General features: G+C 31.4%; 2 protein-coding genes across 4 annotated transcripts in view; one reads left to right on the top strand and one right to left on the bottom strand.

Annotated features, from left to right (window-relative positions):
* LOC145739215 (furin-like protease 1) overlaps nucleotides 1-11,936 on the bottom strand; it is a 62,417-nt gene extending 50,481 nt beyond the window's left edge. Inside the window, exon 1 of one of the 2 annotated variants that reach the window (XM_081994646.1) lies at nucleotides 11,776-11,936. The gene's annotated coding sequence lies outside the window, so the exon portion shown is untranslated. The remainder of the gene's footprint in view (nucleotides 1-11,775) is intronic. The other variant, XM_081994650.1, reaches the window with a different exon arrangement.
* Nucleotides 11,937-13,878: 1,942 nt separating this feature from the next.
* Nucleotides 13,879-15,953, top strand: rtet (major facilitator superfamily domain-containing protein rtet). Of its 2 annotated transcripts, none has more exons than XM_081994323.1 (7): nucleotides 13,879-14,024; nucleotides 14,095-14,514; nucleotides 14,569-14,727; nucleotides 14,780-14,962; nucleotides 15,016-15,265; nucleotides 15,324-15,491; nucleotides 15,549-15,953. In XM_081994323.1, exons 2-7 carry the CDS (start codon nucleotides 14,188-14,190, stop codon nucleotides 15,770-15,772), a joined length of 1,311 nt encoding a protein of 436 aa, XP_081850449.1. In that variant the 5' UTR covers nucleotides 13,879-14,024; nucleotides 14,095-14,187; the 3' UTR covers nucleotides 15,773-15,953. The 2 variants fall into 2 exon arrangements, with proteins under 2 accessions (XP_081850449.1, XP_081850451.1); XM_081994325.1 differs by having other exon boundaries at nucleotides 13,905-14,219; nucleotides 14,297-14,514.
* The last annotated feature ends 153 nt before the right edge of the window (nucleotides 15,954-16,106 follow it).

Here is a 16,106-nt window from a genome sequence, read left to right as displayed (position 1 = left end):
GAAAGTGTGCCATTTTGATTAATACCCTCTACGTAACTTAATTAGAGTGGTTGTACAATAAACATGCAGAAACTTCAACCACTCTAAAGCTTCGAGTGCAAAAATAATAATTTATTCATAATTCAGGTTTGGTCGTCCATTAATCTAAGTTGTAGGTATATTTGAAGTAATAAATTGTTAAGTGCACTTATTAAAACAACGTCAAGAAAAACGGCCTTAACTTTAATTGAAAAGTCACTAGAGTAGGAAGTACTCTAGTTTATTCAACTTTATTAATAAATACATCATAAATCTCAAATTATGCTAGGAAGCATTCTTCAAGTTTAATTTAACTTTAGTAAAAGTTTACAGAGGGCTTACTACAATCAAGTCCAATATTTAAAGGGTCTTTGTTCTCTCAAAAGAGAGTTTTGGTTTATATTTCCTAAGGGTAAAATAAAGCTTTTTTGTCAAAAACATTAATTTAATGACAGTTTACACAATATTGTTTCTCGTCACTGTGACAATGGTAAACACTGTTAAGACAATGATTTGTTTTAATATAAATTCGACCTTTGAAATGATTTTTACTAATGTGAGCTTTACCGGCCAATTTAACCTCCCTGAGTGAATTTTAATGTAAATTTTGAGGTGCAGAAACATGTTTTAGTTAATAACAAGTTCGCTTAAGGCGAAAATTACATTAAAAACCTTTTGAAAGTCAGAGTTTAACTAAACCTATACCTTAACCAGAGTTAACTACAAGTTAGGGTATGAAAATGTGTAAATTGACCCTTAAACAGACTTGAATGCTGATTCCTTCAGTTTTAGCAAATAGACGTCAATAAAGTTATTTTTTTTATTTATCAGTATTGTTTAATACAATAGTAAATACAGTTGAGACAGTAATTTGTTTTAATGTAAATTCATCCTAATTGACATAATTTTTGGCAAATTTAACTGTTAAGTTTGAGGTGCAGAAACATGTTTTAGTTAACTTTTAAACACTTTTAAGGTGAGAATTACACAATAAGGTTCAATCTAGTTTAACATAAGTGTACGTTACATGATTTTTAAGTCATTTTTTAGACACATTGCTTAAATTCAGTTAGGGTCATTTGTATAAGATTGTAGTTACATCACGTCAAGCAATGTTAATTTTAACCCAGTTCTTAAGAGTTATCTACAATCGACTGTTGAAATTCACCCTTAAACAGGCATAATATAAAGTCCTGCAGTGGACAAACAAAATGTATGTCATTATGGTTCAACTTACTCATCATTGTTTGTTCCTCCTGCTAAAACAGTAATTTGTTTCAGTTAATTTTGATACATTTTCTTGTAAGAAACGTTAATTTCATGTGGTTCTCTATGAATTAAAAGGGGATTGCTTTCGTATAACTAAACACTGCCTGAATTCAGATTCATTTTGAATCCGTCTCCTTAATGCCCTTGATACATACATATAAACATATATTAATCAAAGAAGACAACCAAGAGTTACCCAAATAAATAAATCAAAAACTGACTGATGGATGACATTATTGCGGAATATTACATTTTGGAAGCCTGATTTGGCTTCTTTGACTAATGACCTTTGGGCTCACCAGTTCAGAGAAAGTTCGGTTGGATTTTTCGACCTTCCGAAATATTTATTGATCTCTCTTCAAAACAAAGAAAGAAAAAGGCCATTATGGCTCGTTTGCTGCTGGTAATTGTTTCTGCAAGAATCTACCATACTATTGGGAATTTGTTATTATTTATACAAGAAGCAAACAGTTGAACTGTAAGAAACAGAGTTGGTTAAATTGAGGAGTAATTTGTTCAATCATATGCTATTTTAAACTTTCAAAAATTCTGATTACTTCCTGACATATCCGAGAAAATACGAAAACGTATTTCTTTAAATCTGAGTTTGATGTTACAAAATACTTGACTCTTGTAACTTTTCCTCTAAACTAAAACTAAACGTTCTAATTAAGTTTGATAGTGCAGTTGCCTACACTACTGAACAGTAACACAAATGCAGGTAATCATGTAAATAAGAACCATAAACAAATTCCATTGAGACGTTAGTTCATTTTTTGTAGTAACAGTTCACCATTCATGCTTTTGTAAGTAACAACGTTAATTTGAGATAATGTAAAAAATGTAAATAAGAACCAAAATTGAGTATTATTAATCTTAATTATAATGGTAAATTCCATTAAAATGCTAGTGAGTTTCCTGCCAATTTCGACCATATATGCATTGAATTTTGTAAGTAAATAATTTTAGCACAAGAAAATGATGATTTAAGTATAAAAAAACTGTCTGTATAGTTAAGGTCCATAATCGCCTATAGCATTAATTTTAATTGTAACGGGAAATCCCAGTAAATTGCTAGCGAGTTTCTTGCAAATTTCAGCCTTACGCAAATCAAATTTCAAAGATAAAAGGTTACGTTTCTTACTTAGTCTAACCCTAAACTATTCCATTTAATAAAACAAATTTTTATTTTTTACCATCATTATGGAAATTCTGATGTCAAAACTTTATTAGTTTTTTTTATTAAGTTTCTGTGGTTTTACCCTAGTATACTCGTGTGAATAAAAATGTCACGTGACATATGGAGCTTACTATTACACCAATTCTGAAGCTAGCAAACTAAAATGGCGGAATCTTAAAGGTTATGCACTACGGTGGATTGCAAAGCCTTTATTTTTGAATCTAGAGTACTCTTGACAAAGTTGATCAATTGCTCTTTTTTCCAGATTTTAATATATCAATTATTTGAAACAAAATGTCTAACTACACTAAGATAACATTGATGTAGTACACTATTAAACTACTATTACTAATAAAAAATGAAGCAATTAAAATCATCCATCCCTTGATCAAATGTTGTATTTGTAGTAATTTGTCCTGTAATGGCTGGCTAACAAAGGTTATTTTACAACACATAGAAAAATGGAACGAAACTTCAGAATATACACCTCATTTAATCTTTTTCAACTTTCCCGTTCTCGTTAGAGAGTGATTTTTTTGCTTGTCATTCTGGAAGTAATAAAAACTGTACAAAAAGGTAACAACAAATGATGGGACTGACGTTTTAGAACTTTTGACGTTAGAAATTTTCTACACACTCAGAACGTCCTAACAATCTGATTGTTTTTACTTTCAAAAGTGCTAAAACTAAGCTGACTTTTGGTCATTTAATTTTATTCCCAACGAAACAGTTTATAATCCTTTTAAAAAGAGGAATGCCTGAAAAAAACCACCATAATCAAGGAAAGCACTAAATCTCTCAGTAAAATATGTTGGTCAACTCAATCAGGCTTAAGCGTTGTACCGATTTAATCCATCGGAGGTTTTTAGAGGATTTGTATCGATTCCTAATTAAAAAAGGAAGAGTTGAACCGAGGGTTGAACGAATTTATCGAGCAATCGAGTTAAAAGTGTTCCCATCAACCTGAAAAGTTACATGAAGTTTCATTTAAATTTCAACAGCATCGACATTAATGTTCCGCTATATTCTTTTTAAGGTTTTGCGTGATTTCCCTCTGTTAAACTTTAATATATACCTATATGCTTTTCTAAAAGCACATTTCCATATTGAAATAGGCATTCTAAAACACCAGAAAAACGAACAAAAAAAATAGATCGAAAGCAATTGTCCGCTTTCGAAAAAGTTTTAATTAGTTGCGGACCATTTCAGACCTAGGCTTTCGGTGCACTTGGTGCAAATGAGGCTAAAACTTGGGCTTATCGCCTTTTTAATGAAGATCTACTTTACTAGATCGTTATTCCCGGCTATTGCCTAGTTTGCATTTATACGAATGGTTTTATTTTTTTACGGTAACGGAAAAACCAGAATTAGAGACTTAACCTGATAGTTGTGCAAGTAGAATTTATTGGAAATAAAAGGGACCCAAACTGGTTTGACAGTTTAATCAGCACGGTTTTGACTTCATCATACATTTGAAGATAATTTTACTGTTCAATTATTTGGTTTAAAGCTATGCTCTAATGAACGAAAATTAAATCAAATTTACTTTAAATGGAATCATAACATTTGAACATAGAAAGATATTTCTGGTCAATATGGTTATTTTGGTATATAGTTTTAGCAAAAATATAGGAGACTTTTTTCATTCTCAACTTATTTTGGCTGACTTTAGCCACATAACTCATGAAATTGTTGAAATTCCGTCTAGGAAGCATTTGAAAATATTAATTTACTAGCATACACCACCAAATGATTGCAAAGGAGATATTTACGCTTTTATGGTTAAATGACTTAAGCAAAATTCATTTTGTCCAATTATATTCCGTATGTAGAGAAACTTAAACTTATCATTGCTTAATTTAGGCTGAGGACATATTTGTATGAATTTTGATCTTCCATTGAGGAGAAAAACTCAACCATGCAACCAAACCCTGACAATAAAGAAAATAGAAACAACAATTAAAAAAAACCTTATTACACAAGCAGCTCACTTTTAACAAACGCATCAAATCCGCCAATCCCCATTTTGCACAATAATCACTCATAACTCACTCTTAGAGATAAATTTTAACCGAAAGTTTGTGGTGACAAAAGTGACGAACAACAGCTGATTAATGAGGTCATAATAAGAACCCGAGTAAGAACCTCTACTCTGAATCATAACTACTGAATAACCCAAATCGCATTAATGTGATTATTAGTTAAAACTATTTGTAAAAAGTGATTGGCATTAAATTGGCTTATGTTATGTTTTAAAGAACCAAAATTATTATTTTATTTTGTCATCCTGATATCAAACTTAAATAAACTATTAAATTTACACGCAGGATTTTGTTGCATCTTACAGTACTTCCTTCAACTCATTGTTGGACTTGTTATAAATATTAGAAAACATTGAGGGCCTCTAGCGTAAAAATGGTTAAACTTACAGCAAAAAGTGTTGGTTTTTAGAAAGCCCATTTTATTAGGTATCCATCGACCTATAAAAATCCATATCATGCTAGTCAAATAAGGCAGTTATTCCGAAAGGTAAACCGCTGGGGTATTATGGTGTACTTGAGGCATTACTTGAGAATTGGCAGCATCACTAAGGGCGGACTTCAGAGATTTTTTTAAAATTATACTCGCTCTAAGTATTTTCTTATTCACTAAAATTAAGGTTACGTTTTTTCAAGGTTAAAGACAACATTTTCCGGGTTTTGTGACTGTGGTTGACAAGTTTCAATTTTACAGAGCTGCCAGCTTTCAGCTTCCTAAACTGTTTAAATGTAATTTACAGATTTTTCAACGGTAAAGATATTTCCCGAGTCACGTGGTCACGTGACTGTTGTAGACACGTTTTTAACTTTACAGTGTTGCCAGCTGCGAATTTAAATTGTTTAAATGTAATTTACAAATTTCCGGGTTACGTGACGGTGCATGACAAGTTTTACCTTAACTTTACAATGTTGGCCCCTGCGGATTTAAATTGTCAATCACGTGACGCTCTTTTACAATTTCAGCTTCCTCAACTGTTTAATTGTAATTTACAGACTTATCGCAGTTAGAGACATTTTCCGGGTCACGTGACTGTAGTTAACAAATTTCACCTTAATTTTACAGTGTTGCCAGCTGCGACTTGTCACGATAAAGTGACGTGCTTTTACAATTTCAGCTTTTCCGACTATCAAATTAAAGATGAACGGTTTCGTTTCATAAAAAGTAAATCTTACATTATCTAACCTAATTTAGTAACAGACGATTCATTTGATGCAATCGGCATCATTCATTCACAACTCAGAGATTGTTTTTAAGTTTTATTAAAGAAATAAACTTCTGGCCAAATGAACCGGACTACCAGAATTTTTAAAAAAATATGAGTTCTAGGTAAATCTATTTGGAAGTTTTAAAAAAAACAATTTGCTAAAACAGAACACTTTTTCAGAATTTTAGTCTGCGAGTAGAGGGAAAATGGGTATTAATTACCTCAATCTGTTTAACTTAAGGAATAACTTGGGTAAAATTGTGTTATGACATAATAATTTCAAATTCTTGTACAGGGTTTAAATAATTCAAATCACCAAAAACCATAGTTTATTATCAATTGTAAGTGCTGTTGGATGTTTGGGACTTAAATGCTCTCAATATTTAACACTCTGTATACGAATTTAAAAACAATCCAAATTAGTTTGCCTAGAATAATTATCTTTTATGTTACCATTTTATAAATCACTGTGTAAACACATTCGGATAATACTCAAAAAATTTGGTTGGTTTATTTTAGTTGTCTGCACTGGCTCCTTTAACCTAACTGATGAAAACGCAAATGTAAATAAGGATCAAAATCGCTTATCATTAATCTTAATTATTACAGCAAATCCCGTTAAAATGTTATTAAGATTTCTGTCAATTTTGATCTTACATACCTACATGAAATTTGAAAAGCAGATTCCAACCTATATGTATTACTGTATGTATTGGCAATATTTTGATTGACAGGCTGAAAAATAGACTTTATTGTGTATTTAAAGTTTCTCTTACGAATTCAATAGCAATATAGTGGAGTATTATAACAATCTTCCATTTTAAGATTACATCGTTTACAATATAAACCTCCGATTTAGTTCTATTCTAATTAATCACAAAAGCGTCAAATATTATAATGCCCTAATACGCTTTTCATCCCGAAATCCTGATTGAAGCAAAGTAAATATTTTGCCAGCATAAATTAGGTAAACGAAGGCTGGATCAAATGAGAGAGATAATTACATATTAGTATTTAGGGAAAATCATGAAAGCTGGCTTTATGCTAATTACATGTAGTTTAGATCCAGCAAAGTGGACCAACCTACTGAAATTTTAATACTTACTAAAATAAGCAGAGCCAAGCAAAACAAACATTTATTTTAGAAACTGTGACTTCTACAGGCAGCAAGTGTCATTTGCATGATAGCGAGAGAAAAATGAACCTGTAAACCATCAGTCTTCCCAGATTTAAATTAAAAACACTTTTCCGGATAAGGGATTAAACATGAAATCAATTTATTACTTTTGATTAAAGACTCTTAACTCCCCTAACCGAAAACGTTACATAATGTAGTAAGGTTCATCTGCTGACATTAAAATTAAGCGGAAGTGGTCAGGATGTAGGCGCAAGAGTAAAATACAGGAAACACTACATAATAGTATAATTTACTGTCCACAACCCGTTGCATTAAAGGTGAAAGTCAATGAGTAGGCAAAACCAGACAAAACTGAGCAAAATTAGCTGTATACCCAAAAAAGTTCTAACTGAACCGTCGAACCGTATTCAAACAGAACGGAAACATTGCACTAAAAGCACGGTGACCTTTTGGGTAAGTAACCAAGCCAGTGAACTGTGAAACCCAAAGCATTTCTTGATGGAAACGTTCAAAGAACTTTTTTGCGCGGTTTCTAAAACTATGGAGACGCTGATCTGGGTAATTGCTGTTGCCACACCTTTATAATTACTTTCCTCAGTAACTGTAGTTTCGGTTTAAGGTGTTAATTTATTATGATTTCGACTCAATTCATTTGTGTGACAACCTTTTTATGAACTTTAGCAAAAAATAAAACTAGTTTTTAACCTTGTGCTTACAATAGTGGCCGATACTAAAACGGGAAATGACGCATTAATTTTTGTTTTTGATTACAAGATGACGTTATTCGCGTATCAATTTTATTTTAATTTAAAACTGCACCCCATTACACTACACACAAATAGAGATTACTTTTTATCTGTTAAATACTAAACTATTTAGGACTAACTGGTATGGCTAAATCACAAAGCTACTATCAACGTTTTTAACAAAATAAAGCTTTTATTATTTTATTTGCAATTTGCTTGGCAAGAATGACAACAAATTAATTTCGGTTTAATAATTGAAAAAAATGCTCATTTATATTACGAAATTCTTAAATAAAAGTTGAAGGAGCAGCCAACGGAAATTGCAAGGCATGTTGATCGTTACACAAAAATATGTACACCTAAATTCCATTTTGAATTAATTATCATGATAAAGAATTTCGACAATGTCTAGATAATTTCAATAATTCTGTAATTTCGAAGAGGTTTACAGAAATTATGAGACCAGAGTCAATTGTCAAACAAAGAGTGTCAAAATGTGTACTATTACATTGTTACCTTTTTTTTGATTTTTCGTATATAAGCAAATACTCTAAACACAAAAACCTTTAAATTTGATTTGAGTAATGGTGATGAACAGCATAGAGTATCAAACTTTTTGTCAATGGAAGAAATGGTTTATTACACAGGGCGAGCCATTTAAAAAACTGTCTTTAACAAAATTTTAACTAGATTTAAGTTCTGCCTAGAATCACCCTGTAGGTGCCAAATTTGAATTATTTTTAGAGCCACAGAGACACGCTGTAACTGTCAAGATTGTTATATGGTAACTAGTAAATTGAAACAGTAGTTTAGTCCAATATGTCCATTATAAAATAAGACAGTTATTGACAATTTCACTATAGATTACAAGGTTTATCAAAAATAATTTTAAGGACTACAAATTGGTATAAAGCATCTTTCAACAGTAGCTACTAACGTAATTGAGTTTTGTACTATTAAATTGGAAACTAATAAAATAAAAATCATACAGCATCTTAGTCGAATGGGACTGTATTATTAAATAACTCAGTTATTCCACATTTATCACTATAGACATTATATACAGTGATCAAACGGAATTTGAAGGGTCACAGATTGATATCGTGCGCCACCCTGTTACTGTCAAAAGAACCTCGTTTCCCACTGATAAAGAAAAATAGTAAATTGATACAGTAGTTTAGTCCAATCTGTCTTTGTACTAAACTAAGTCAGTCATAACATTTTTCTTATTAACACTATATAGGGTAAGCCAAAAAAAAAATAAGTGTCACAGATAGAAGGAACCGAGCTTTGGGCATTTAATGTGTTATTTAATATTGTTACTATATAGGGTGGTTTTAGAATAGTGTTTACCCAATGTGTAAGGTAAATTGTTAGATTATCCCTCTTTCCCTAGCAAGAAGTGCTTTTATTACAATTTCAAAGAATTGGCATCATTGAGAAATTTACAGTATTTCTAATTTAAGCTTTAGGTACATTGCAGCAAATCTATATTAATTAAAATACCCATCTACTAATTTATAATGAGATACTCTATAGATATCAGTTTTTCAAATTTTTATACAAACGTTTAAAACAGCTTTTGAAATATCGCCTTGAAACTCTTTTAAAAACACATTCAATATGCCTATAAAATAGCATTACTTCACTTAGTAGTAAAATTGCAGGTTTTATAGTTGTATTCTAGAATAAAAAACTATTAAAATATTCAATAAAACTATTTTTTAGCAATTTTTTTTCCGCCTTCAACCGCCACACCACAACTTTACATATTCTTAATTGATTTACGGACGTAATATTTTGAGAGCAGAAGTGTCTCATCATCAAGGAAATAATTTTCAAAGATTAACCACCTTATTCACCAACATGTTATCAAGTTAATAAGTCAGTTACAGTTCCTGTGTTCCAATGGAAACACACGTAAAATCATTGAGTTTAACAGATTGTTAAACTTATCAGTATTTGGTGAATATGTCCATTAAGGGGATCGGTAAAGACTTTACGTTTTTCGACCACCATGCTTGGCCTACGTGTAGATAAATATATAAAAAACAGTGTTCGTTCTTTGTTTCTGTCGACAAAACTACGGCAGTGTTAATGCAGACATTACTTTTTAAGGGATGATGCTCCTAGAGTGATGTGGAACAAAGGTGCAAGATTTCGGCTTCGAAATCTTCGATCTTTTAACCCAAATTACGACTTTATTTTTTAACTTATTTGCGTGCTTTTTTTTATTAAATAGCTAAAGGTTTAAGAAATGTGCGAAAGTTATTTTTGTCACCAAAAAAGATTTGCAGGTAGGAAAAATAATGACTTGAAAATTATGATAATTTTAGCATTTTGTTAAAATGCTTCTAAAATTTTTAATTGACATTCTATTAAAATTATTATGACTTTCGCACATTATAGCAAGTGTCTTCTTCCATATGCTGTTTAAAAGCAATATCTAGCCTAGTTTTTTTTTAATTTGGGTTAAAAGATTGTCAAAAAATGCATTGAATCTCCCATAAGACGTTTTGCTTTACAGATGCCCTTAAAAACAACTAAACTTCCTTGATCTCTTTGACTTGAACACCTCTACTGTAAAAATATGGATTTCTTCTTCTTTTTATTTTTAACATAGATCGGCAAATATCCACATAATAATGAGTTTAATCAAGGTGTTAACTTAAATTTACAATTTTGGTCATTGCATTGTGGAGAATTAATTTTAAAAGCTGTCTTAATAATTTAACTATATTTCTGAATAAAGACATTCCTGAAATCCAAAGAACTAATACAATTTCAGATTAATCAAGTTTTACAACATGATAAGAAAGTATCCTCTCTATAAGAAGTTTCCATCTTATTTACGTCGATGTCTTAGTTGTCACCGTCCACTGTCAAAACCACAAACAGTGTTGCCATTTGCCTTGCCAATACTTTGTTACTAAGATAAAACATTTTGTTATTTTTTTAACAGCAGCAGATAGAAACGAAACTAAAATTTATAAATATAAAAGGGTTCCATAAGAAAGGCGCCATATCTAACCTAATATTCCACTTTTAAAAATAACCTTAGTAAATGTTGCAGTGCAAAAATGCTTTGTTATGGAATTATCAGGGTGTTTAAAAAATGTAAAATTCACATTAGTCTCAATGCACTTTGAGACATTTAACTTTTTTTTTGATAGAATTAAGGCAGGAACTTGTTTAACATTGATTTCGTTCACATGTGGCGCACGTACCATCAAAATGTTCAATATTTTCGAAGTATACGCCACTGTATATTAAAATTATTATTACAAAACTTCAATTTCAAAAGCACAGGCTAATTATGAAAGTATCAAAGTTACACAGGGCAGTTTGCAAGCAAAAGCAAATTTGTGTTAAATAACAGCAAAAAACTGGAAGAAAAGGTGCTTTAGAACAAATACATAGGTATGTGAAATAACCTGACAAGGAATCATGAAAACTAAACATACCTACCTAAAATATGTAACAACATATATGAGGTATGAAAAACATTCTTCCAGGTCTTTTACTTTTATATACCTATTTAAATCTAAAAATGTAACATTACTTCAATAATAATATGAACCTTAATGGCATTGTGCAATTCAAAAGGTTGCCAATTAATTATTAAATAAGGTTTAATAATACCTCGTCATGTGCAGGGTGTTTTGTATATTACCACCAGGTTTTGGTAATCTACAAAATTATGAACCTGAAATCGTCATCATCATGATCCTCATAATTACCTTTACCTAGTGCGTCTCATAAATTACACTAGGACTTTGATAGGGCAGGAAAAACGTCAAGTAAAAAATGGTACCTGGAAGAACAGGTACCTGAAATTTAGGGGACATTAAAGTAGAAAAATTCCAGGTAGTTTAATAAGAGATCTTTTGTCGTAGTTTATAGGAATTTACCTGCTGCTGGACACGCACACTATTTGTCGTTTTAAATACTAAAATAATCAGTTTGGTAAACTTGTTGTGAATTCCTAGATTGTTTTGAAACAAATTTACCTGATTGAACCTATTTTTTAGTTAAAACTAGTACTTATAAGGTTTGTAACATGATAAATCTTCCCCAGCATCTATGCGCTAGAACTACGGTACTTTTACACTAGATAGATAGAATAGACAACTAGGTTAAGTGTAGCGATCTAATTATGTTTATATAAGTGAAAACTTACCGTTTAGGTATCACAAAAGTCATTTTAACGTGTCTATTTTGAAGTGGAAATTTTATACGAACTTTAGTCAATCACATGTGCGTATTCCAATCACAGAAACTTAACAACGTAACTACACACATCTTAACAAAACACAAACTGGAGAAAAATATCAAAATTCCTTTCATCTAGTGACAACTTTGACGGTTGTTAAGCGTAGTTCCCACGAATCACGACAGCGGCAGCACACGACGGATTGTTATTGAAAGCATTCAGAGGAATCTTGTCGAAATGTTTGGTCTGTTACAAAATAATGAGTATCCAGTGAAAACCGATTTTTGCAGTTGGTAGTGAAAATAATAATAAACAAAATTGGCATTTACCAAAATATCGATTTGTTTCACTGTTTAGTGTTTACTGCCATTACTATTATAATTTTTTTTTAATTACTTTAATAAAAAGTAAATATGTACTGTAACAGTGTAAACAATTAAGCACAAAATGTTCAAAATTTAATGACCTCGTTACTAACTTTCCGCAGTATTTAAATATAATCGCCATGGAGCGAAAGTGACGTTACGATGACAAGTTTGGACTGTCTAATTACGTCATTGTGAAGTCACAATCATTGAGCGTAGAATGGGGCCTACGATATAACCCAGCTTTTTTAATAGGTACTTGATTGATGGAGGTCCACGACCCACGACATAAAAAAACTCCATTTTAGAGAGTAAACTTTTATAATCTTTTCAAGATTAAGAAATGACAGCTGACGGCTTTGATTGATTTAATTATATCTACTTCTGTGTGTTCCATGTAAATAAAGTTAGATGAAAATAGTGTGCTCTATGACTCATGTGCTTGTTTGTTTATATGAATTTATCTTTAAAAATTGAATGCAAAAATTAAAAGAAAAAAGGGATGAATCAGGTTTGGTGTTCTACTGCTAAGATTTTTTTGATGCCGATGAAAATTATTTATTGAAAAAATTGAAAATTTTTAGTAAGGTATTAATAAAAATAATAAATTGACCGCAGCCTTCGGTACTGCATCCGAAGACCAGTCATACATGGTAGAGACCGTATGGTGGAGACGCTGTTTACCAACCGGAACTTTTAAGTATCGTATTAGATTAAATTGCATTCTAATAACAGTTCTGCTCCTCTAATAAGATAAGGTATAATATTATAACCCAAAGAACATTCAAAGAAAGCCCTGAAGGGCCGAAAACACTCAAATATATTTTAAAAAGTTTGATTTAGCGCGTCATTGTTGACAAGTAACGATTATGAAAGTCAAATGCAGTGTTGCATATGCACCATTGTTTATTTAAACAATTTTATTTGGTCTGTATTTGAAATTATTATATAAAGGTAAGTTTATTTAGGTATTTCGTACAATTTATAATTGAATACGACTTGTATGTATTTCGATGAATTAAAAGAAAAGAAAGTCATGAATAAAACACTGCACTTGACAACTTCGGACTTCCGCATTTGTTATTTGTCGTTAATGAGTGAGTTGAGTAGGGTGAGAGTCCAAATCAGCACAGCGCCATCTATACAGAAACACAACAAGGTTCTTAAAACTAGATGAATCGTTTTCATTAAATATTTTATCTAGTTTGTGTTTCGGATAATTAGTTCTCTAAATTGTTGTATAATAATTAAAAATCAAACTATGATTGATTGATTGAAATAATAAAAATAAAATTCTTATTTATATTGAGGGTTTAATTGGAGCATTCTGCATTTCTTTGCGGCAGTTGTTTTGTATACTTTTACGTATATATCTTATCTTTTACGAACATGAACAATGAAATCAGAATACATATATTCATGAAAATTGTCTAAATTAAAAACCCAGTAGTGGTGTGGAGTGTGGTGAACATACCTTTAGATAGCGTAATTGTTTTTTTTTTTTTTTTTTTAAGGGATTTTGCCACTTGGGCACTCATCCAGGCCAAGTCAATTAATTTTTTTAATTCTTTCAACACACAACAACCATGCCCGAGGTGGAACTCGATTCCACGACTACTCGATGGCGGACTGGGCATTTAACCCACCACGCCACCGAGATCGGTTCATGGCGTCCTTGTTGTTTGTCCTCCAAGGAGTTTCAATTTAGTATCAGCTGATTTTGACATTTTGACTCTTTACTACCAATCGTTTGTACTCTCCTGTAATAAAAAAATATAATTTTCATTTGGTTTAAATTTTTTAATTTGAAAGTAAACAAACTGAAGCCGGTTGTCCTTGAACAGAATTAAAGTAAATTAGCAAAATAGATTTGTAAGGTACATGACACTACAAATAAATAGATAAAATCAAATCATTACAGGAATATGTTAATTACAATTAGAAAGTTGAACCAGTTTTGTTTAAATTTTCAACATTGAGATTCAAAGAAGCAATTTAGGTTGACCGGTCCAAGATGGAGAGCAAAGAGAAGGTTCACAAGACAGTGTATGTTGTTTTTGTATCCTTGTTATTGGATTTGTTAGCATTTACTATGATTTTGCCACTTTTACCATCACTACTAGACCACTATAAGGAACATGATAGCACCGGTTTATATACCTGGCTCTCAAGACAGATATATTTTTTTCAAGAACTTGTAGGAGCCCCTAGCAAGTTTAACTCAGTATTATTTGGGGGTATCTTAGGTTCAATGTTTAGCTTTTTACAATTTGTTGCTTCTCCAATTATTGGAGGGATATCTGATATTGTTGGAAGAAAAATTGTTATGATTGTTTGCATGGTATGTATATTGCATATAGTATTGAGTCAGAGTATGATAGTAAACATTTTTCAGGTGGGCATCTCATTTTCTTATGTACTATGGGCATTGTCAAACAACCTTGTACTATTTATATTAGCTCGAATTATTGGAGGTATCAGCAAAGGCAATGTTTCAATAAGCATGGCTATTATTACAGATGTATCCACAATTAATACTAGAGGAAAAGGCATGGTAAGTTAGGTGCTATTATATTTTCTTCTTAAAGAAAGATTATGGTTTACAGGCTTTAGTAGGTATAGCTTTTTCACTGGGTTTTATTGTGGGACCAATGATTGGTGCTATATTTGCTGTTTGGGCCAAACAGAGAACTGGAAACTGGTTTGTGGTTCCAGCATTATTTGCTCTTCTACTTTCATTGGCTGATCTGATATTTTTTGCTAAATTTTTTGAAGAGTCTCTTCCAAAGGTTGTATGATAATCAACTGGGTAATAAGTTGCTAATTATAGTTTTTTTTATAGGAAAAGCGTGCCTCACAGTTTACAGCTACTATTGAAAATGCCAAGACTCTGATAAGTCCCACAGATTTATTTAAATTTTCTGCTGTTAAGGATTTGAAAGCTAAAGACTTATATGAACTTCAAAGACTGGGATTAGTATATTTTGTATATCTATTTATTTATAGTGGATTAGAGTTTACACTAACATTCTTGACACATCATGTATTTAATTACACTTCTATGCAGCAAGGCTGGATGTTTTTGGCTATAGGTAAAGTGAAAACTGTGTTTACTTTTGGTAAACATTAATAAGTATATTACTCACATAGGTCTGACAATGGCTGTCATACAAGGAGCCTATGTGAGAAGAATTCCTCCTCAGAAAACTAAAGCCACTGCCATTTTGGGGCTGTGGATAATCATACCTTCATTTATATCAGTAGGATTAGCCACTGACCCTTTAATGCTAAACTTAGGGTTGTTCCTGTATGCAGTTTGTAAGTAATTTTTACCCTTTCACTAGAGTTTCAAGTCTAATAAAATTACAACGCTAGCTACAGCAATGGTAGTGCCATCAATAACCACCTTAGCATCTCAACATGGCAGTGAGCACCAAAAAGGAACCGTGATGGGAATATTCCGTTCGTTAGGGGCTTTGGCTCGTGCTTTAGGTCCTATAGTTGCCAGTGTTGCCTTTTGGAGTGTCGGCTCTAAAATTACCTACCTAACCGGCGCAGTATTTTTGTTATGGCCTGTTTTAACTTTGAGAAAAGTTTAATTATTTCAGTATTATTTCAACAATGTTCTTTTTAATGATTTTATTACTTATATTGTTTTTCTTTGGTGGTTGTGATTTATGTTTTTCATCTACCATAACATCATACAACTTTTTTATTGTTAATATTTTCATTCTATATTTATACAACTAATATTTATATAATTATATTTTTTTATTAAAATTACTGTTTTCATTCACATTTCTAAATATATTTACAAAAAAATCGATCGAGAATTAAACAGTATGCATACAACCAAAACTTTTACCTCAGTTTGCTAGCACAACGTAACCATTTTGCTTTTTATCGATCGCCCTATCATTGATTCGACATTGT

The sequence above is a fragment of the Ips typographus genome, linkage group LG16, assembly GCF_016097725.1.
Source record: "Ips typographus isolate SLU linkage group LG16, UJ_Ityp_2.0, whole genome shotgun sequence".
Lineage (NCBI taxonomy): Eukaryota > Metazoa > Arthropoda > Insecta > Coleoptera > Curculionidae > Ips > Ips typographus.
The sequence above is the reverse complement of the archived record's forward strand: the minus strand, read 5'-3'. Positions and strand labels throughout refer to the sequence as shown.

What these genes read in the sequence shown, in the direction of transcription:
- rtet (XM_081994323.1), top strand. Translation starts at nt 14,188, where the DNA reads ATGGAGAGCAAAGAGAAGGTTCACAAGACAGTGTATGTTGTTTTTGTA. An exon ending in CTGGATGTTTTTGGCTATAG is followed by an intron (nt 15,266 to 15,323) that starts GTAAAGTGAAAA and finishes TTACTCACATAG; the next exon opens with GTCTGACAATGGCTGTCATA. An exon ending in GTTGTTCCTGTATGCAGTTT is followed by an intron (nt 15,492 to 15,548) that starts GTAAGTAATTTT and finishes TTACAACGCTAG; the next exon opens with CTACAGCAATGGTAGTGCCA.